This window comes from Apodemus sylvaticus, chromosome 14 (genome assembly GCF_947179515.1).
Source record: "Apodemus sylvaticus chromosome 14, mApoSyl1.1, whole genome shotgun sequence".
Taxonomy (NCBI): Eukaryota; Metazoa; Chordata; class Mammalia; order Rodentia; family Muridae; genus Apodemus; species Apodemus sylvaticus.
This window is the reverse complement of record NC_067485.1, coordinates 11,047,375-11,070,014: the sequence shown is the minus strand read 5'-3', so window position 1 is coordinate 11,070,014 and position 22,640 is coordinate 11,047,375. Positions and strand designations below refer to the sequence as shown.

General features: G+C 49.5%; 2 protein-coding genes across 2 annotated transcripts in view; one reads left to right on the top strand and one right to left on the bottom strand.

Annotated features, from left to right (window-relative positions):
• Positions 1-9,716, top strand: part of Slc25a48 (solute carrier family 25 member 48) — a 44,859-nt gene extending 35,143 nt beyond the window's left edge. The window contains exons 9-11 of the mRNA XM_052157638.1: positions 1,206-1,339; positions 7,787-7,912; positions 9,353-9,716. Coding sequence (XP_052013598.1) covers positions 1,206-1,339; positions 7,787-7,909 — 257 coding nt within the window. The 3' untranslated portion in view covers positions 7,910-7,912; positions 9,353-9,716. The remainder of the gene's footprint in view (positions 1-1,205; positions 1,340-7,786; positions 7,913-9,352) is intronic.
• A 7,251-nt stretch (positions 9,717-16,967) lies between these two features.
• Il9 (interleukin 9) lies at positions 16,968-19,988 on the bottom strand. Its single transcript, XM_052157637.1, has 5 exons — positions 19,875-19,988; positions 19,751-19,786; positions 19,634-19,666; positions 18,344-18,475; positions 16,968-17,126 (listed from the first exon to the last, which is right to left on the bottom strand). Exons 1-5 carry the CDS (start codon positions 19,986-19,988, stop codon positions 16,968-16,970), a joined length of 474 nt encoding a protein of 157 aa, XP_052013597.1.
• Between the last annotated feature and the right edge of the window lie 2,652 nt (positions 19,989-22,640).

Here is a 22,640-nt window from a genome sequence, read left to right as displayed (position 1 = left end):
CAACCCCAGCTCATTCAGAGGGAAGTCAGCATGCGCTGAGCGGTTTGCCACACGCCTTCTTTGATGTGGCTCCCTGCTGCCTCTCAGGCATCTTCCTCTTCCTCCTCTTCATCCCCTCCTCTTCCTTCAAGCTCTCTGTGTTTTAAGCTCACGGAAAACATACAGAAAGCCCAGGCCTCAGCCAAACAATCGTGGTCTGCCCGTGGCCCCGTGTATCCGAGGCTGGTCCTTGGACCCATTCCCAGGGAGAGCGCGCCAAGTTCGCATCTGCTCTCATTTGCGTGGAGAACATGTGCCAAGGGCCTGCTGGCCTTATTTCATGACATTCCCACTGTACCAGAGGGACGAGTGTCCTAGGCACATGTGGAGAAGCAGCTAGGAGCCCTGGCAAGGGCAGGAGAGGGTGAACAGAGGCTTCCAGAGGCCATGCAGAAAGCTGGAGCACTGAGGTCTGCGTGGGCAGAGGCTCCAGGGTGTGCTGAAGTCTCTTTGAAGAGCTGCTGGGCAGCAGCTACAAAACCTAGCAACCCAAATGCCCTGGGCTTTGATATTGGATTGTTGTCTCTCCCCAGCCGAGAATGTGACAATTTCTGTGTTAGTGAAACAAACAAACAAAACCCCAATTTCCCTAATCCTTCAAGGTCATACAAATGCTCACACTGGAACTTTCAAGCTGATCCAGAGAGGATGACCCCTCCATGTGGTCTCTCTGTTTTATGCCACAGGTTTAGAGAGGATTTTACACAGGAAAAGGCTACGCCCCATCTTCCCAGGCTGGCCTTTGTCAGTGAGCAGTCTTTGTGACAGATGGGCTTTGTTCATGAACCTTTGGTCACAGGTCTCACGCTGGGCTCTCTCTGCCTGCTTGGGAGACTTCTGAGTACCCTGACGCAGTTGCTATCCCACTGATGATGTTGCCTCGTGTGGAGCTCCGCCACGATCCAGTCTCCTGCTCCAGGCTCTCACCAGCCTCATAAACACAGCACTGCTGCCCATATTACGGAGGAGGCGTGGGAGGCTTTCGTTAGGTGCACGAGTGGATGGAGAGAGGATCAGAAGTCACGGTCCAGGCTGGGCCACTTCCTCCACCGCTTATGGAGATGGGGGTTGGGAAGGAGGCCTTGGAGGACAGCATCTCCAGGAAGCCAGGCCTCGACGACCCAAGACAGCCAGCGCTAACACGCTTGGTTTCTTTAACTTTGCAGGGGCAATTTCCTGGGGGACAGCCACTCCAATGGATGTCGTGAAAAGTCGAATCCAGGCCGACGGGGTCTATTTAAACAAATACAGAGGAGTCTTGGACTGCATCTCCCAGAGTTACCAGCAAGAAGGCTTTAAGGTAGGTTGCACGCAGCTGCCCTGGGTCCGCAGCTGCCCTGGGTCCACTGCAGCCTGCCAGAGGGTTCACACCTGTGATGGTGAGGCTGGGGGAGGGGACTGAGAAAGCAGGCGCTGGAGGTTACCAGCCTGTCCTTGGTTAAGTTTGGTCCTCAATACTTTATGTTTTATGAGGCAGTCGTAGATGGGACCTCCCCCCCCCCCCCCCACACACACCTCCTGATTTCTTTGTCAGCGAGTTTACTAATAGTGTATAGTAATGTTGCTGGATTCTGTACGTTGGTTTTGCACCCTGACATTTTGCTGAAAATATGGATCAAGTTTTGGGGTGGAGTACTTAGGTTTTTAAGGATAAGAGCATGCTAATCTGCAAATAGGGACCACTTGACTTTTTTTTTCTATCTGTGTTCTTTTTATTTCCTCTCCTGTCATATTACTCCAGCGAAGACTTCAAGCGCTGTGTTGAACAGGAGAGGAGAGAGTGGACACCCTGTCTCATTGTAGATTTCAGAGAAACATTTTCAGTGTTCCTCAGCTTAGGATGGCTGGCTGCAGGCTTGCGGTATCCGGCCTTTAGTGTGCTGATGTGCTCCGTCTCGCCTTCTCCTTAGTTTCATCTAAGGTACGCTTCATGGCTGTTATCAGGAAGGATGTAAAACCTTGCCAAACTGCCTTTCCTGGATCTATTGAGATGATCATGTGATTTCTGTCCATTTGCATATGTTTAATCAAGCCATCCAGGTGATGAACCCCACCTGGTTGTGGTGTGCAAGCGTGTGCAAGAGTTGTATTGAGAATTTTTGTGTCTATGCTCATTGGGGAAATGGGTCTATAATTCCCTCCTGGGTGTCTTTAGCCGCCACTGGTATCAGGTCGTGATGCTTCTGTAGGGTGAACCCAGCGGTATGTCTTCCTGTTCTAGTTTATGGAAGAGTCCAGAGCCTTAGCTTCAGCTCTTTAATTACTTAATCTATCATCGAATCTGTCCAATTTTGGGCTTTTCTTTGATGGAGACTTTTTATTCTAGCTTTTTTTTTTTTTAATTCAAGTGCTCTGTATCTCTTTAAATTGTATCCTCTTGAATTAATTTGGTAAGCCATAGTGTCTACGACCTTATCTACTTCTAGACTTCCCAGTTGTTTGGAACACAGATATTCTAAGTATTTCTCAAGGAATGTTTGGATATAATTGAAAATTCATCTCTAAATTTGATATCTCTCTCTGTCTCTCTGTCTCTGTCTCTGTCTCTGTCTCTCTCTCTCTCTTTCTCTCTCTCTCTCTGTTAATGTGGCCAGGGGTTTTTGTCAATCTGGTTTATTGTTTCAGAGAACCAACCTCTTTGATTGATAAATGTTTTTGTGTTTTTCTTTTTAAATTTTAATTTCACTAATTTTGCCCTCTTTCTTTCTTTTTCTTTCTTTCTCTCTTTCTTTCTTTTTTTCTTTCTTTCTTTCTTTCTTTCTTTCTTTCTTTCTTTCTTTCTTTCTTTCTTTCTTTCTACCACTCACTGCTTGGAGGTTTGGCTAATTCTTTTTTTTTTTTTCCCTAAATTTTGAAGTGCACCATTACGATGTTTATATAAAACTACCCTGTTTTGTGTAACTCATCATTCATAGCTATGGATGTTTTAATTTTCATCTGATTTCAAGGGATTTTTAAATTTTCTCCCTGGCTTCTTCAATGAACATTTAAGAATTGTTGGTAAGCATACTGCTTGATTTCCATGCATTTTCACAGTTTCTGTGCTTTATCTTATTTTAGTTTTATTCCACTATGATTTGATAAGAAACAGAGATTGTTTTTATGCCTTTATATTTGCCAAGATTTAATTTGTGTCCTAGAATGTAGCCTATTTTAGAGACAGTTCCTCAGGCTCTCTAGAAGAAATGTATATTTCATATCTTTTGGGTGGAATATTTCATTGATATGTTAAATCCATTTGACCTATCTTATAATTTAAGGTGGAGGGGTTTTGTCTGTGTACTTTTAAGTTGGTGGTCCATCTTTAGATGAGAGGAGAACACTTAAATTACCCACTATTATTATATCAGGATCTATACGACCTTTAATTTCTTCTCATGTTTACTTTGGAAATTGAGTGCCATTTGGTGCATCTGTATTTACGATTACTATGTCTTCTTGATGGACTGTTCCCTTCCTTCACATGCATGACCTTCTCATCTCTTCCGGTTTTGGTTTGATGTCTATCTACCTTATCAGATATCAGGATAGCCATGCCAGCTGATTTTTATCTTCCATTCAATGCCAGCTGACCTTTGTCCTCCACCTTTACACTCTGGGTGTGGGGTGTGTTTCTTGCAGAAGCATACACCTGGAATGGTCTCTATACTCATGAGTTGATGGCATTTGCACTTAAGGCCAATGTTGAGAGGAGCTTCCTGATTTCTGTCATCTTGTTATTTTTCTGACAGGTTGGATTACTGTCTCTCCTTTCTGTTTCCCATATTAGTAATGGGGTTTCCTGCTTTGCTGTGCTGGGCAGGATGGAGTCTTTCCTAGCTCTCCTTTCTTCATCTGTTTCTTTCTGTCATTTATTCTTTCCAATGCTCTCATTATGGAGGCTGTCTCTGTCCTCCTCTGTGCTCAAGAGCCCTGTACGTGATCTGTGGTGCTGCCCCAGTGGTCTGCAAACACTGGACATTGCAGTTCCTGCATGGAAGTGAGGGCCAGTTGAACTTGTGAACTTGCCTTTCCTGTGGTTTCCTGTGGTTTATATTGTTGCTTACTCTGTTAGACAAGTGTTTCTTGTCTACTAGAGCTGTCTTCATTTTGGTTTCTGTGTGTGTATGTGTGTGTGTGTGTATGAGTGCGTGTGTGGTGTATGTGTCTGTATGTGCATGGATGAGTGTGTGTGAATGTGTGTGTGTGTGTGTGTGAGTGCATGTGTGGTGTATGTGTCTGTATGTGTGTGGATGAGTGTGTGAATGTGTGTGTGTGTGTATGAGTGCGTGCGTGGTGTATGTGTCTGTATGTGTGTGGATGAGTGTGTGAATGTGTGTGTGTGTGAATGTGTGTGTGTGTGCGTGCGTGTGCACTAGAGCCCTTTGCTTCCATATTTAGCTTTGCAGTTTGTGGACAGGGCAGGCTGTCTCATTCTTCTAAACACTCCCACCCCCTGGGATGGCCAATAGTTTGGATAAGTCAGTGGTTCTCAACTTGTAGGTCTCGACCCCTTTTGGGGGTTGACTGAGCCATGCACAGAGGTCACATATCAGATATCTATCTACATTGGGGGCATAACAGTAGCAAACTTACAGTTACGATGTAGCAATGAAGATAATTTTCTGATTGGGGGGTCAGTCACCACAACATGAGGAACTGTATTAAAGGGTCGCAGCACTGGAAAGGTTGAGAACTGCTGTGCTAGGGGCTCTCAGCTGCATGGGTTGGTAATGTGAGAAGCAAATGCAGCCCCGAGTCCTGAGCAGGTGGAGGACCTGTCTGTAGTCTCAAGGCCTCCTGGGTAGTAATCACCAGCTGGAAGGCTGCACCTGCGGGTTAAGTACACCGACGGAGCTTCCAAAGCAGACAGGTGACTAGAAACTGGGCCATTTACTGACCTGAGCTTTAGGACTGTTAACCTTCAGGGTTATTAGTTAAAGACTCATGCAGCAGGTTGACCTGGTCTTCATATCTCAAGGGAGAAACCCAGAAGCCCACAGTTTAGGGACCCGCCACTAAACTACAACGGATAATACCTGATGCTTTGGTCCCGTTCTCTGCCCACTCTGAGGCCATGTCTTGGCCGCATGTGCTGTCTCCTGAAAGGGGACTTTAGCTCCTGAACCGAGGAGGTTGAGCCCTGGGCTCCCGGTGGTGTGATGAGGCTAGAGCAGGGCTGGGGAGGAGAGGTGGTGGTAGTCAAGGGTGATGGGGGCCTGGTTGGTGGCGTGGTGGTCCTGCCCTTTACAGGACTGAGGGCCTCACCCTCCTTGAAGACTCTCAGCTCCTACTGCCAGGACTCCCTCAGCACTGGCTGCTCTTTGCTTGTCCATTCAGTTGTTCACCCTGTCATTCATTCACTTGCTCACCATCCTTCAGTGACTCACTTAACAAGCAGTTATCGAAGGTCCGCTCAGGGCCGAGGCCCGGTGAGTGCTGAGACCAGCAGAAACCACACCCACAGACTGCGCTCCTTACCCCATCAGAGGCTACCGAGGGCTAGACCACAGGGAACAATGAGGGCATCCTGTGATCAGGAGGGTGCTGTTGCCTACTCTGGGGTGGCCATGATTGGATAGACAGAGGCTGCAAGTGGGTCTGGAGAGCATTCAAAGCAGAGGAGACCAGAGATGGCCCAGAGAGGTAGATGGGACAGGCAGTCAGAGATCATACAAGGTGGGGACAGGAGGGTTACCACAGGCTGAGGAGGCTAGAGTGTCCCAGTAGCAGGTGGCCATGGAGGCTTCATGGGTGGGAGTGTCTTGGTCCCAACATCCTGAAGGCTGTTTTGTGAGATGAGCTGTGCTCCAGGGCCAGGCCTACCTTGGATCTGACTTGGAGCAGAGTCAAGTCAAGGTTACAGAGTCTGGGCACCAGCCTGGAATTTTCCCCTTCGAGCTGGACTCAGTCACTCTGAATGAGCCTGAAGAATTCCAAGATGGCTAGGCATTAGAAAGGAGTGCCGCTATCACCCACATCCCACATGGGTCTGCCCGAGTGGCTCCAGGGTGTGTTCAGTCAACCACTCTCCTAGGCCAAGCTGTATCCTCTGGCTGCCAGTGGCCCCCAAAACCGGGCACATGTACAGTCGTTAGTCTCTTTCTGACAATGAACTACCCCGTGGCTTAAGCTTTGAAGTGATTGTGTGTGTGAGAAGGCTCAGTTTGTATCCTGACAGCTCTCCGATCTTGCTTTGGGTAGGGTTTGCCTTTTGAGTGTGCAGTTTCCGGAGTAGGCCTTAAGGGGCGGATCCCTGGACCCGTCTGTTCCAATTGTCACCTGGTAATCCTGCCATTGCTCCAGACTGCGCTTAGCTAAGAGGACACAGAGCCAGGAGCTCATGTGAGGCATTAGCTAGGGATGGAGGCAGAGGCTAGCAGCTTCTCTATTCAGACCATACCACCTCAGCCCTCACACGTGATAAGCAGTCACCAGGTGCCCACTGGTTCACTGGGTACTAGGAAAGGCTTTAAGAAGTGATGTCTGGGTTGTTCCCTGGAGCACCCTTTAGTGGCCCAACATTGTCACCGTTGTAGCTAAATACACTTGTAACCTTGTGTTTTTCTACTTATCCACATTATTCCCCAAATTAATGACTCTAAGGCTCCTTATACATGAATGAGCTATTAGCCCAGTAGCTTTGGCTCTGTTGAATGTACATCTGGATAGTCCAGTGTACTCTATTCTAAGTGTGCCACATGACTTGGTACTTCTTTCTCAGTGTCATGCATCTCCTCTTCAGAGTTCCAGGTGAGTCTCCTGCCCTGACTGTCTCCCAGAATCCTCTCTGCACTGGAAGTCCCACCTCCCTAGTTCCTGCCTGTGCTATTAGGCCAATGGCATTTTATTGACAGGTGATGCTTCTTCTACCCAGTGAAAGAGATTCTCTCTACAATCTATAATTAGAGATGTCACCTACTCATGCTGTGACCTTATCCATGCCTGTAAAGAGGCTGTCACTTATCCATACTGTGACTGTATCCATGCCTATGATCTTAAGCATTGTCCTTGATCTGTCCTCTACCTCGACCATTTTGGGGATGTTTCAGGAAGCATCTATCACTGTCATTGTATGTGGCTGGGTGCTTTATATCAGATTCTAGACCCATGGGAGAGGGAGGAAGGGGGGGTGAGTGAGAGAGAGAGTGAGAGACAGACAGAGAGGCAGAGACAGAGAGAGACAGAGAGACACAGAGAGAACAGAGAGAGACAGAGAGAGACAGAGAGAGACAGAGACAGAGAGGCAGAGAAAGACAGAGTCAGAGAGACACAGAAAGACAGAGACAGAGACAGAGAGACACAGAGAGACAGAGAGAGAGACAGAGAGAGACAGAGAGAGACAGAGACAGAGAGGCAGAGACAGAGGCAGAGAGACACAGAGAGACAGAGACAGAGACATAGAGAGGCAGAGAGACAGAGACAGAGAGAGACAGAGACAGAGGCAGAGAGACAGAGAGACAGACAGGGAGAACAGGCATAGCTGCATGGAGCCACACCAGTATAGACTTGCTTGGACCTCAGCTCGCTGAAGCCCTCAGCGGATGCACATCAGAGCCCATGAAGCCACGCGCCATCACAGCTGTCGCGAGTTGGAAGCCTGCCAGAGTCTTTCCCCATTCAGATCTTTTGGGCTCTGGCCAGGCCAGGACTGGGCTACCCTGCACTTGCAGTCACCTCCCTCGCCCTCAGAAGCAGTGTTGCCGAGACAGTGTGGGTCGGCACCCAGAGGGTTCACCCTGGACTAACACCTCCCCACGCCCCAAAGGTGTTTTTTAGGGGCATCACTGTGAATGCTGTGCGCGGCTTCCCCATGAGCGCGGCCATGTTCCTTGGGTATGAGCTCTCCCTGAAGGCGCTCCGGGGCGACCACACCGGGAGAAGCAAATGACAGGTCAGTGTGTTTTCTTCCTAGCCAGGGTTGAAGCTGGGCCTCCATTCTTCCTCATTAAGGTGTCAGGAGTTTCTGAAGTGCCCCCCTGTCCCCTGTGGTAAGTCTAGGAGCAAAGAGGCCTGCCTTCTTCCCACTGGGACATTACCATCCTGAAGCAGCCATGGCTGGCAGTGGTGTGGCCTCCAGTGACTAAGCCGGGCCCAACTCACAAGCAGTTCATCTGCTTTGGTTCCCCTTCCAGCTTCCACAGCCCTTGGGGAGAAGCGCTTTTAGCTTCTTTCTTAAATATAGTGACCCGTGACCTGTGGACCCTGACCCCAGTGGTCACTCCATGCCTACGCAGGGCCGTCTCCCCGCTTCCAACTAAGCCTGATTTTCTCCTTTGCAAAGCTCTGAAAGATGGCCACGTACAACCAGGGTTTCTCTTCCTTTCTCACGAGAAAGGATCGGGATAGCTCTGCACGGGGGACTTTTTGCTCAAATACTCTCAACAGTTCCGGGAAAACAGAACTTGATACCCCCTCGTCTTTTAGCCAGCCTCCCTCCACCTTGAACACTTCTCTTTCTCTCCCCCATCTGTATTCCCATGGTGCCTTGAGCCAACCCCCTCTTGGTCTTGGTGACATCAGCTCTTTGTCCTCCAGGGCTAGTTGTAGGCCTCCTCCTCCAGGAAGGCAGCTTGATTTCTTTGCTGAGATGTGGTCTGCCTACTACAGAACCCCCCTAGCTGCTGAGATGTGGTTTGTCTACTACAGACCCCTAGCTGCCTCAGTTGCCCTCCCCTCCCCTCTGTTAGTTCTTCCCAGTGGATGCACCTGCACTGTCTCCTCTCTCCACCTTTTCCTGATGGTGACTCAGCACTGCCCCGCCCCCTCCTGTTGCTGCTCCTTCCTGGACTCAAACTTGTCACTTGCCAAGCTCAGAAGATGGAGGGGTCAGTCACTGGACTTTCACATCTGCTGCGAAGCCTGTCACTCTGCCTCTGTGGCCACCAGTTCTACTAAGGAGGATGACCACCATCAGGGAATGCTAGAAGCCTGACTACTGTCCTCCAATCCCATGCCGCAGGGGCTGCTGGGAAGCACAGTGTGGCATGCCAGGTCCTAGATGCAAGAGAGCCGCAGCCAGGCTGACCACAGAGAACGTGGAGGCTGGCCTTAAATAAACTGTTGCAGCCTTTCACTGGGATGCTGACACAAGGTTCTAGCTCTTTGCCCCCTTTGTACAAAATACAAAGGGGTGGCAGCACATTCCACAAGATTAAAGCTCTTGGTGAAGCGTCCTTGTGTTTGGATGGAGTCCAGGACGAGGCAGGGCAGAACAGAACCGCAGTTTCATTCCTAGCTCTGTGCCCAGACATTCCCCACCTCCCCGCCACCCTATGGGGAGAAATAAATATTTTAAATCCTATAATAAAATCAATGCCTTTTTCTATTGTAGGGGAATATAGAAACTACAGAAAGAACAAAGTAAGAATCCTGCGTTCACCATAAGGTCCAACTGTACTCGGAAACCCAGAGCCAACTTTGCACAGCGCTGTCCTGCCTAATAGCCTGGAACCACACCCATGTCACGTGGTTTAAATCTTCACTTACAGAACGGCTTCTGAACCAAGGCCTCAGTTCCTGGAGTGTCTGGGCACTTGTCCTAGCTGTCACACTAGGCCACTCTTGGCCACCCACCCTGAGGACTGGCTCCTTAAGGAGGCTGGTGGAAGTTTCTAGAGAGCCAACTCCTGGCATTTGAGAGCAGTGGTAGTGGAGCCAGCTGGAAGCTTTTCTTTCTGAATGTCGTCTTCTTTGCAAAGAGCTGGGAAACCCTTCCTCCTTGGGGGGGTGGGGGGGGAAGGGAAGGGGGAGGGGGAACCTTCTAAGGGCAGCCATGGGGTTGAGGAGTAGGAAGAGGCTGTCTTCAGTGGGAGGGGGATGATCCTGGCAGCCTTGTCTTGAACAAGGTGTTTAAATACCCTGCTCTAACCAGAAGTCATGGACACCAGGTCTGCCAGCAAGCCTGGGCTTTGACTTACGAAGGTTTGGAGCAGGCCACAATCTGTGCGGCAGAAGCATGAACTCTTTGAAGACTTGAATAACAGTGCCGCACTCCTCATCCAGTGACCAGAATGGAGGAGGCGATGTATCTCAGATGACCTTGGCACACTCACTGCAGACCCTAAGAAATGGTGGGATGGGGACTGTCTCCAGAGTCCCAGGCACAAGGTTCAACAAAAATTGTTTCCAAATATATGCCTGGGATAGAGGATACAGCTTCCCAGAGTCTCGGAGAGACAGTACCTTCCTTCCCATCTGTCCCTAGTTTTGTGTCCTTCCATGCTACTCAGGGCAGAGCCGTGACGCTCAGTGAGAACTGTGTGGGGCAGTTATTTTGTCATGGATGGCTTGAGGAAGAGGGTCCCAGTCACTTATAAGCAGTCCTTAGGTTTCCTCAAGAGTCCCGTGTCATCAGTCAAGAGTCCTGTCATCAGTCCCTGCCCTTTCAGAATCCTGGTACAGCAGAACCCTTCCTAGAACAGAGCCTTGCTATACTCTGCCCTGATGGGTAGTCTCCAGACCTGGGAGCTTGCTTCTGTTTACAAGAAGCTTCATAACCAGAGACAGGAGATGGCGTTCTTCCTGTGACACTGTTTGAACTTTTACAAACGAACCCACACAGCCTTCCTGATGACCGTAGCGTGTGGTGAGCACTACCACATCTCTATGGCATGAAAATCACTTCCACGTGGGTTGTCTGAGCCTAGATCCTGTTGGCCACAATTCAAAAGAGGGCTCTTTATGCGCCCTCTCTCCTCTCAGGGCTACTGTAATCTGATCAGGCCTCGTTCCACTGCAGACTGATGCTGGCAATACCTGTAGAATCGGCAAGAGTGAATTACTGGAGAGTAGGAAGCCCCAGCCATCAGCCACCTCTGCCTGGTGCCAGGTGGGCCACAGCCATCATCCTGAGCTTGGCCTCACTTCATGATTGCAGACTCTGTTTCTTTCCCCAATCCAGTACTGGAAGGAAGCAGCAGACTGTAGGCCAGGCAGCCACCATCTCTTTCAACTCTGGATTAGAACCTGAGAAAAACAGGCAAACCATTCTGTGCCCACGGATGCTGAAAACCCAGCACAGACTTGCACTCCCAAATAAAAGCACTGAAAGCCCTTTGGGTTGTTTCTGTGTGACGGATGGCTTCTAAGAGACTGTGGTCACCCTCCTCTATTCAGTTTAGGTCTGTGGAGATGTTGCCAGCACAGAGAGAAACCAGCTGAGCTAAGGGGGTAGCATTTTCTTCCTGGTCCTCGAGTTGGGAAGGGAGGGCTCAGAGTCTGGGACGAAACATAGAGGAGAGGAAGATCTAAAGGCTCTCTCCCGAGCCTGAGCAGGGTCATGTGTTGGTGTTGTGAGTGGCAGATGGCAGCCAGAGCTTGCAGAGGCCAGTGGTCTGTGGACTCTTACATGGAAGTCATAGTAAAATTCTCAATCTGCTTTCCAGTGTGACTTGTGGTTCTGTCTTACCTCCTATGGGAACCACATAGGAGATGGCATTACTCTTGTGTGGCATGTGTTCACGATGTCACTTCCAGTTCTGTACCTGTGGCAGCCACACCTACTGCACCCCAGAACCCCTCTCAGCACGCTGCTGACTGTGGCTTCAGAGTCCCGCCCAGCACTGTCATCTGGGCAGTTGCCAGTAGCCAAGCAGAGATGTGGTCCAGGGTGATCATAAACGCCAGTGAGGGAGCTGTCCTCATAGCCATGTAAAAAGCAAACCTTTAAGATCTTCCTTGGTTTGCCCCAAGGAAGAAGTGGTAGGGGGATCCACCACCTCTGTGTGATTGGGATCGAGCACCAAATCACAACTTCCCCCTACCCCCATCCCCATGGCCGCTCTCCCCTCCCCTCTTCCAAGGCGCCTTCTCACAGCAGCTCTGAGCCCATGGCTATGGGGGCCATGTCAGTATTCACGTGTGTTGAGCACCCGCACGGGGTGAGAGCACAGGATCCCCAGCAAAGCTTTCATACTCTTACAAGACCCTGCAACAGGAAGAGGCTGGCTTCGTCCCCACCTCAGCATCATGGGCAGGTACGGAGGGTGCTGGCCAGGAGAGGCTCTGGCGTGTTACAGGGTGCTGAGATGGAGCCAGAGTGTCTCCTCTATGCCATCCCAGGATGTGTCGAGTAGACGTGCCCTGGTGCCTGCCTTGACTGCACAGTTGGGTTACAAGAGTTACCACTCCTGGTCAGAGGCCAGGCAGGATCTCCCACTGTGTGCTCCTGGATAGGCAGAGAGTTTCCTCCTCTGTGAATGAATAGGGCGGCTGGAGGCTCTTCTGCTTGTCTGTGACATTGCTTGATGTACAGTATTTTGAAGATCCTGTGTGCTCATGAGAAAATAAAAGTGCAGAGGAAGGTGGCAAAGATGCATATAAAGTTAGTTTTTCTGTCTTGGAGGTCAAAAGCCTGTTTGACTGATATGCCATAGAATCACCACTTGATGGCAGCAGAGATCAACTAAATCCCAAGGGTGTCTCTCGGGCCCCAGGGTGCTGCCCTTTCCCTGGGTTCCAGCCTCTGTGGCTATCTCCAGAATCTTGACATGCTCTGCTTGCTTGGGCTTCTCTTTTCCTCATCTATAAAAAAACTGTCATCCTCTCTGATCCCGGGCCGTTTAGCTTTTGCCCGGAGGTTGACAAAGGTGGATGTTGTATCTGTGTACCCTGGACTTGGTCCATGTGAAACCCTGAGAGGCACGGTTGCCCCTTTGTGTCTTCATAAGCATGCTTTGGAGTGCGGTGGAGGCAAACACTGAATGACGCTTCGCATGCTCAGGACACAGGACGGGTTATTGGTGCGGGTTCTAACTCCCAGAATCCTTTCTGCTAATCTGTTGTCAAAGAAGATTCCAGAAGCATGTGATCCAGTTGTGAAGTCCCCCGAGCCGTACATCCGGAGCAGTGTGGCTTCTGGCCAGTGGCTCACCCTGTCATCCATTTGCTTGCTCATATAGAGAGGGCCCATTGCGCTTGGTTCCTCTTGGCAAGAAGGGGCCACTGGGTTAGGTAACCCAAGTCCTAAAACGGTGTTCTATGCCCCTGCCTCAGTACTTCAGGGCCCTACAGCATGTAGCTATTGTGTGTGTCCCTGTTGTGATCATAAAATGAGAAAGAGGCATAAGAATGTATTCTAAGGTGGTATGGGGGGAGGGGGTGCCTCAGGTGGGGTGGGGTATACCTGGCTGTTGCCAGGTAACTGTGGGGTGGAGCTTACACAGACTCCTAAGAGCACCTGCATGCTTGTTATGGTTGTCAAGTTATCAAACCGTGTCCTCGGGTGTGCAGGACACAGGTGCAACTTGTTTTTATTTTCTAACTAAATTTAGCTGCCCTTCCCCTCCCCCCAGCCGGCCCCACTTCTCCTTCCCCCACTAAGCCCCATTCTATCCAATAGCCAGGAGTGGATCTGGGCTGTGATTTTGCTACTCCTAGGGAAGTTTTAGGAATTCCAAGTGAAATGTTCAACTCTGAGATGGTCCCCTTTCCCCCCTGGAGGCGACTTTAGATTCTCAGGCTGGGATACAGGGAGAGAGCTTCTCCAAGGAATCCCTTAGGAACCCCAGGAGAGCCCTCCTCACCCCAGATGTGCCCTCCTCAACCAGGTGTGCCCGCCTCACCCCAGATGTGCCGTCCTCACCCCAGGTGGGTCCTCCTCACCCCAGGTGTGCTCTCCTCACCCCAGATGTGCCGTCCTCACCCCAGGTGGGTCCTCCTCACCCCAGGTGTGCTCTCCTCACCCCAGATGCACCCTCCTCACCCCAGATGTGCTCTCCTCACCCCAGATGCACCCTCCTCACCCCAGATGTGCTCTCCTCACCCCAGGTGTGCTCTCCTCACCCCAGATGTGCTCTCCTCACCCCAGATGCACCCTCCTCACCCAGGTGTGCTCTCCTCACCCCAGGTGTGCTCTCCTCACCCCAGATGCACTCTCCTCACCCCAGATGCACCCTCCTCACCCCAGATGTGCTCTCCTCACCCCAGGTGTGCTCTCCTCACCCCAGATGTGCTCTCCTCACCCCAGATGCACCCTCCTCACCCCAGATGTGCTCTCCTCACCCCAGGTGTGCTCTCCTCACCCCAGATGTGCTCTCCTCACCCCAGATGCACCCTCCTCACCCAGATGTGTTCTCCTCACCCCAGATGTGCCCTCCTCACCCCAGGTGTGCTCTCCTCACCCCAGATGCGCTCTTCTCACCCCAGATGTGCCCTCCTCACCCCCAGGTGTGTCCTCCTCACCCCAGATGTGCTCTCCTCACCCCAGATGTGCTCTCCTCACCCCAGATGCACCCTCCTCACCCCAGATGCACCCTCCTCACCCCAGATGTGCTCTCCTCATCCCAGGTGTGCCAGATGTTCCCTCCTCACCCCAGATGTGCCCTCCTCACTCCAGGTGAGCTATCCTCGGACTTTGTCTGCAGGAGTGAATCTTTTCTTACTCAACTTTACAGACAAGCCAAGGGAAAGCACCAGGCTGGCAGGCGGTTTTGATGTGGCAGCAAGCCTCAGTTTCTATTGCCTGCTCCCTCCCCCAGCAGTCGCTTGTGTTGTCTTTTGAGAGCATCCCAGCCGCCAGCATCCGCCCCTCCCTGCAATCCTGAATGAGTAGGGCCAGCAAACCACACTGAGGCTCGGTCTGACTCAGAAGACCCGGATGCAGGGGAACCACCCAGGTTGCCATGTAGCCAGTGAGCCGCAGAAGCCTCTCTTCCTCCTGGAGATGACCCAGACCAGAGGGACCATAAGTGAGCCCCAAGCTCTTTTGTGGCTCCCCATCCCTTATTGACACCCTGAAACCCAAACAGCTCAGCCAACTCAAGGTTGTTGTTGTTTACCTGTAAACCTTGACCTATTCTTATAACTGTCCTTGGGATTGGCTGCAGAATATTGATGCCTTTAATTATAGAATTTTGCCCCAGGGTCCGGTTATGTAAGGGTTGGCACTTGAATTGTGCATTAACTTCTGAAAGGACTTAAGAGCTTGAAATCTGAACCCTTTCTGACCTTTGCTTGCTGGATAAGTGAGTGTGCCCTGGGGCTGTGGTGAACCCATTTGACCCCCGGGCTGTCAGAGGAAGTAGTGTAGAAATCTTACACAGATAGGAGAGCCACAGAGCGGGTGGGCAGAGAGAGGGGTTGGCAATCAGAGCTATCTGGACGTGGCTCTCTGCTCTCAAGCTCTCACCAGCTGAAGGATCTTGGGAACGCCTCCAACCTAGAAAGCTTGGACTTTCATGCTCATAAAAAAGAAATACCATGTCTACTTCCTGCCAGTCCTGAGCCACTGAAGGAGGTTCTGCCTCCTGGTACAAACAGAAACAGTGCAGAACGTTAAGTGTTTGATCTGATGATTGTTGTAAATGTCTGTCACTCCCTCAGCATCTCCTGTGTGTCACACTTTGAGTGGTAAGTTTGGAAGGGGTGTAGAAAGATGCCTCGTTGGGGTGGGGGTGGGGTGGGAGGTGGGAAGGTGGGGGGGGGTGGCAGGCATCTACAGACCAGACACAAGTCAGGCACAGCACGGACTTAGACACCTTCCTTATTCAGTGCCCTGTGTAGAGGCAGGAGCCTAGTTCTGGAAACTTCACCCATGAAGACAGAACCCAGGGTTTCTTCTCCTCCCCCCACCTCCACGCTATCCTTGACCTCATGTCTGCCAGTCTATCAGTCAAGGCTTAAGGGGCCAAACAGAAGGCCTGAAGTCTTCCATCTGGGGTAGGCAGGTAGTATACCTGACCCTTGACTGCCTGGAGGTGTTGCAAAGATTGCAATGTGGACCCACAGAATGTTCTGGGTCCAATCTGTCCACTTGACTCAATTCCAGTTGTGGCCTCACACCCTGGAGATGACTCTTCCCTTCAGACCACATTCCCATGGTGCTTCCTGCAGGGCAGCTCACTGCCAGTGCTAAAGTAAACAGGGCTGGTCCCTGGAGAGCCGGAGTGTGATGTGGAGAGACAGGCAGGCATACCCAGAAGGCTGTGAGCATCCTAGGACAGAGAGTAGGTACTGGGGTGGGGCATGTAGGGTGCTAGGCTGAGGGGAAGAGTTACCTCCACATTCTGCCAGTATCATGGTGTGATTCAAGTTCCTTCTGGGGCTTACGCTGTTGGATTTTGGTGTCTGGCACATGGTGGGTGCTCCCCGAGCAGGCTCCAGGTAAATAGGCCATGTTGATCTCCTACTTCCCCACTTTATGCTCTCACCTGAAGGGCCCTGCTCTGAGACCCCAGCTCCGGACCAGGCCTTTGCACTCTTATGTAAGGAATTTACTTTTTAAAATTATATGTAGGTGTGTCTATCTGAATGTGGGCATGTGCACATGACTGCAGGGGCTCTTGGAGGGCAGAGGCATCAGATCCCCTGGAGCTGGAGTTACAGATGGTTGGGAGCCTCCTGACAAAGGCATTGGGAACTGAACTTGGGTCCTCTGGAAGAGCAGCAAGTGCTCTAACCACTGAGCCATCTCTCCAGCTTCTGTGCTCTCATTCCTGAGGAGTCTCTCAGTCCTTGGAACTCACCAAACAATGGTCCTTTCTGCTTTGGGGTCACAGTTTGTTTCACAGGAACAAACCCTTGAGAACTGTGGCACCCTGTGTCTCCCTCATGCTGTTCTTAGCCGCTGCTGCCGGCTTCTTTCAGGCTATGCCCCCTCACAGCTGCTCGCCTACAGACTAGTAAAGGCTCAGCCTCTAGTTCTGAGCTCAGGCTTATGACTCTGTTTGACTCTGTTTATTACCAAGTCTTTGATCCGTTCTACCTGTGACAAAGTTGGAGGCTTTATTTGCTTTGAGCAACAGGATTGAATAGGCAAGGAGAAAGCGTCTGGAGACAGCTTGTATTTCTCCTCCCAGTGGATCTTTATTCTAAAAGCAACTGTGAAACAAAAGAACACAAACCACAAACGGACTTTGGTCTAGAATAGCTTAGTTTATTTCTTCATTGTAACAATTAAGGAGAAAAGGTTTTGTAAATTCAATAAATAGAATAAATAGTATCTGTCTTCACTGGCTTTTCTCTCGGCTTTTCTCTCGGCTTTTCTCTCGGCTTCTCCGCTCTTTCTCTTGCATCTGTGGCTTCTGGAGTGTCATCCGAAAATGCTCCAGAAATGACAGCGTGTTGCCTGCTGTGGTCTGGTTGCAGGGCTTTTCGCAGGAAAAGAGCTGCAGGGAGAGAAGAAGAGAGGCCAGGGTGAGCATCTGCAGCTCTCTCTGTAGCAGCAGCACACCTAGCAGCCCAGGACCGTCTTCCCTCAAACCTGGGCATCAGTTGATGGGCAGGGGAGAGAAGTGTGAGACCAGAGGAAAATAAGAAGGGTGACCCTGGGCTAGCTAGCATTTGGTAAGACCATGTAAGTGTTAATTTGGGGGGTCACGATTCCAGGAGTCTGTGCACATACATGCACATGTGCACACATGCACACATACTACCCACCAAAGGACCTTAAATGTCATTAGGGAAATTTTTTTCTTGGGGATTCTTTGAGTACAAATATTGGTATATGTCCCCCCTGCCATTTCAAGGTCACATTAGAACACTGTAGTTCTGAGTGAGACTTTGGATTCACATGGATCAGGGTTTAAGTTGCAACTTTGTCTCTTATTAAATACAATAGCATTAGAAAAATAACTTTCCTAGGTATCACTTTTCTCCTTATGGAGCTGGGGTACAGAGCTAAAACTGGCCTCTAAGGCAGGTGCTCAGTGTAACTGCACAGGTAACATAGCCAAGGCAGGTGCCACTGGGGACAGAGATATGTGACTAGGCTGGCCAACCACAGCACTTTGGACTGCTGGTGCTCTTCTATGAACACTTAAGACTCAGGGAGGCAGGACAGTGATTGGCCACAGCCCCAGGAGCCAGGGTACATGCTGATAGTCAGTAGGGCAGGTGGAAGTACTTACCTAGACCTTGGTGTCTTTTCTTTTACAAAGCTTTTCAGTCATTCAACGAACCAACAACAACAAAAAAACCCTGACTTAGAGGTTACCACACCCTTGGTTAGTAAAGTGAATTTTGTCTGACTCTTTAGAGTCAACTTTTGCTTACAATAAGGTGAATTCTTTCATTATCCAACAAGCAGAGAGAAGACATTGGCTGCTTAGGTGTCAGTGGTCTCCATTTGACCAGGGGAACCTTGGACTCCAGAGCATATCTGTCCCACTCCGGTGCTCTTGTTCCTGGCTAAATTTCTTACCTGCCCGGCTTCCAGCCTGGGCCCTCCTGCTCTCGCTTTGCCATCCTTTCTCATTTGCTTAGAGATGAGCAGACAATTGTTGCTCTCAAGTTTCTCTGCTACAGGCTCTGACACAAAGGCCCTACTTCTTTGGTGACAGCATCCACTCAGAAATCATTTGTCACTTGTGGACATAAAACTCACTGGACACTTGTTGTTCTTCAGGATATCAGCTGTCCTTTTCACTCGGGTGAAAATAATCCAGAATTTTGTTTTCCGGGTGGCATTGGTCACCTGTGACAGTCCCTCCTGGTAGCAGGGCATGGTACAGTCATCCTGGTAAAGAACAAGGGCGTATGAAAAGGATTTATAAAAACTGCCTAGGACTGCTTTCAGAAAGAATCACCAAGAGGACTTTAAAGAGCAACCTATTTTAACCAATGTTGTCCAAACTCATGCTCTTCTTCCTTGCCACCCTAGGAAAAGAGCTTAAGTAATTTCAGGTGACATCAATTTCCCAGTGACATTCCTAAGGAGATTCCACACAGGAAATGCAGACCTGACACGCTAGCAAAGGTGGTGCTATATCTGCCTTGCACCTGGTGGCCCTGTCCAGGTCCAGTGGCTGTGAGTTTGAAAGTCCAGAGAAAGGAAATGCATTTTCTCACACCACCTGATGGGACAAGCCTTTGCACAGGAGTCGCGTTTCCCGCAAGCTACAATCCTGCATCGAGAAGGGAGGGGACAGATTGGACCCTTCCCTTGCCATAGAACCCCAAAGAATGGAACTTCTGACTTCTACAGGGTTCCCAGATCAGTCTTTCCCTGGTCCAACTTGAAGGGTGAGCCCTGCAGTGGCTACAGGTCTCAGTGACTGCTCCCTCACCATAACGGGGGGTTAGAATAGTACCAGAGCCCCCTGCCTTCCTCTCACTGCCAGAGTGGGAGTTGCTCTCTTAGGGTCCCATTCGCACCAAACGTAGATATTGTCTTCCCAGAGGACAGTTGGAACCCTTGGCAGCCACTAAAGACCAGCAGGGAGACAGAGAAGGAGGAAGAGATAGTAAAGGGAAGAGGGAAAGAGTAGGAAGATGCCAGAGAAAGGAGGTGTGTATGTGTGTGTGTGTGTGTGTGTGGTGTCTAGATTCGTGCCTGATGCTGCTATTTTGTTTGTTCCACAAATCTGGACTCACCAGAAGATGAATCAGCAAGCAATGTTCACTTTTTTCATTTTATACATGTCCATTTATCTCAGAAGATAGTAAGTTTTAGACTCTGAAAAATATTCAGCTTTCTCAAGAGCATGATGCTAACTTAAAAACATAGATGTGTGTGTATAATGTACATATAAATACAAGTTTTAAACGTGAGATGTATGCTATAACAGTCCTACTTAAACAGTAATTTAGAATTTAGAATGTCAAGTAAGTCTTATGCACTATTTTTCTTCAAAGCGTAAACAGCGTCCTGTGACCTTTGGCAGACTATACTTACAGATGGGATGGAGAGACACAAGCAGCTGGTCACCTGCAAGAGAGAAGTCTCGGCGTGAGCATCCTAGCTGTGACCACTGAGAGAAGTTTGGAAGGGTCTTAAAGGTTATTCACTTACAGTGCCATTGCAGCTGCATTTGGACACAGGATCGTCCTACAGTAGGCAAAGAGATACCCCACAGTGAGTTGAGTCCCCCTTGTCATCCTCCAGTGGGTGGCTCTCCCCAGCCCCCCAAATCTACCTTCAGCTTTTCAATAAGGAAACTGGTGTCATGGATGACCTCCCTGGTGCTGCATCTCTGGCCCAGCACAGAACCGACGAGCAAAGCAGAGGCCAGGATGTATGTCACCAACATGCTGACAGGAGTCTGGAGCTCAGTCTGCCAGCATCTTCCAGTCTAGCTGTATTTAAAGCTCTTCAAACTGGGAAAAACCCCTGACATCAAACTGATACCCAGTGCCCACTTTTTCTCTGTAAGTTGGGGCCAATTGATATTGAAAAAAAAATCAGTCTGAGTCACTTGACATGCTAGGAAATACCATTCCTCAGAAAAGATGCTTTTCAAATAGTCGGTTCTGAAATACTAAAGGAAAAGTTAAAGATCTAGCCCCAACCCCCTTTAAAGGTAGGAATTCTGGTTGTGAGATTCAAAACACTTTCCATGAAAGCCCAGGTCTGTGTTTTCCCCTCTACATTAGAGGAAATGCTGATAGCTGGTGAGTTCTAGGGGTGGTAATGAAGGGGTCAAGGTGGGGATATCAGGGGGAAGAAAGCAAGGCTCACCTTCCACTCATTGGGGTTTTCTTCTGGCTATTGGAGCCTCAGTTTACTTGATTGCTAGATACACACAGTATGTCAGGTCTAGGAACAAAAGTTTCACCTCATACACATACCGCTGAGAAGTCAACTCTAGCGAGTATATGAACGGTTGTTCTCTGTAAGCACATGGATGCTGGAACTGTTCTTACTAGCATGACCCCTGAGGATGCTTGGACTCTTTACAGACCAGGTATAGTACTAGGAAGCACTAGGTTTAAAACACAAAACAAAGCTCAGTACTAAAACAGAGTACCACCTAGCACCCAGAGCACTCACAGCACGTGTCAGCCATCCTGGGAACTTTATGTAAGTTAACACCAAGTGAGGTGAATACTAAGTTGCCAGCGGATACTAAGTTACCAGCGGATACTAAGTTGCCATTCTCATTTTCTACCCCTGAAGCCACTGTATACATCTTAGCTACCAAGTACTCTAGTGTCCTTATGTTCATCACTGTGACCAAAAAGCAGACTTCTGTGATGTACTGATGTAAATGCTATAATTGTCCTCAGGATTTTATACATAAGGGAAACTGAGGCACAGAGAAACAAGTAATTGGCCCAAAGTCATACAATTTGGAATCTGTAGGTTCTGACCCCAAATCCCAAGTGTAGGTTTTTGGGGGTGCAGAAATTGAACTCGGACAGGCAAGCATTCTGCCGAGCTGCATTCTGACAGGCAAGTGGTCCGTGTGTGTGGAGGTCAAGAGACAGCTTGTGGAAGTTGATTCTCTCTCTCTGCCTTGTCTCTGAGGCAGGGTCTCTGTTGTTTTGGCTGTTTTGCGTACTCCAGGGCAGCTGGCCTTCAATTCTCCTGTGTCATCTCTTGTTGTAGGAGATCTGAGGTGACAGGTAAGTAACACTGCATCCTGCTCTTCATGTGGGGTCTGGGAACTGAGCCTGGTGGGCCAGCCTGGGGGCTGTTGCTCTTCCCGGCTATGCCAGCTCAACTACTCTCAAGTTTAACTCTTAACTGTTCCCTGGCTGCTCTGAGGCTGACCAGCCCTGTTCTACCCTGCCCTGGTCTGCCCTGCCCACCCTGACCTATATTCTAGGGTCTTTATGGTCTGGTCCTCTAGCCTATTCTCTATACTGAAATACCTGGATACTCAAAAACTCTGACTAAATGTTTGTTGACTGACCTCAAACATTAATTTGAAACACTTTTTTTTTAATGGAAAAGTGCATTTAAACTGGGCTTCTGTGAAGTTTCAGGGCTAGTTATATTCAGAGGTAAATTTAGGTAACAAAGTTTCCCTTCTGCACCATCAGGCAAGAGGTTCTCTGGCTGAGCACCTTGACTCTAGTTGTCAGCAGGAATGAACTAAGCATTGGGTGGTATGAGAGAGGATGGCAGTGTTGGTTTTTGTTGAATTTCTTCTCTCAGGAGAGAGGGGCACTGTCAGAATTTGGCTACACAGCGGGAAAAGGAGTTTTCTTAGAGGTAAACAAGCTAGAGATGCTTCTTCCTAAATTTGCCAAATCTCCTCACAGCTTAGTCCTACATACCTGCCTTTTGCTGACGGCCTCCTTATCTGTGGAAAACACTTTTGTTTCTAAGTCCAGTGTAACTTTAATTTTTTCAAAGCCTTCTTTTAAGGATGGTTCTAAAGTGCTTCTAGCCAGAGGTGGTGGGAAAGAAAGGATACAGGGGAAGTAGACTTGTTTAGAAATGGGAGGAAAACCCATCTGTGTTTTCAGGAATTCAGCAGTTTAGTTCACAGGTTAGCAGTGGCAACTCAATTCCTGGCAAATACTTGATGGATCCACCAGCAGGCCACTTTGGTAAAGTGGGAATAGCAGTAGTGGTGGCGCACCCTTGCAAAGACGGTCAGACCTCAGCCTCAGCACCATTCAGCAGGAGGGACCAGGGCCAACAGGAATGCCAGGAAAAGATCTCGGCTGTGCCTCTCTCAGTGTAGTGGAGATCAGCAAAGATGTGAGACCAAGAAGCGGTTAGCTATGCAAGCAAGCCCAGCCTCTGTCACTGTCCGTTAAGTCCTTTTTAAGCTCGTTCCAAACATTGTGTGTCCCCCAGGTGTATTGCCTCAGCCAAATCTGTGGCAGCAGCAAAAGCTGAGGCGTACCACCAGAAGATTTTTGGTGTGTTTCTCTCTATAGAGTCCCAACAAATGGAGCTCAACTGTGCACCATAAGGTGGACCAATGCATGTATATCCTTAGTGAAGA

What these genes read in the sequence shown, in the direction of transcription:
- Il9 (XM_052157637.1), bottom strand. Translation starts at nt 19,988, where the DNA reads ATGTTGGTGACATACATCCTGGCCTCTGCTTTGCTCGTCGGTTCTGTG. An exon ending in AATGCAGCTGCAATGGCACT is followed by an intron (nt 19,667 to 19,750) that starts GTAAGTGAATAA and finishes TCTCTCTTGCAG; the next exon opens with GTGACCAGCTGCTTGTGTCT. An exon ending in TGAAGAACAACAAGTGTCCA is followed by an intron (nt 17,127 to 18,343) that starts GTGAGTTTTATG and finishes CTCTCCCTGCAG; the next exon opens with CTCTTTTCCTGCGAAAAGCC.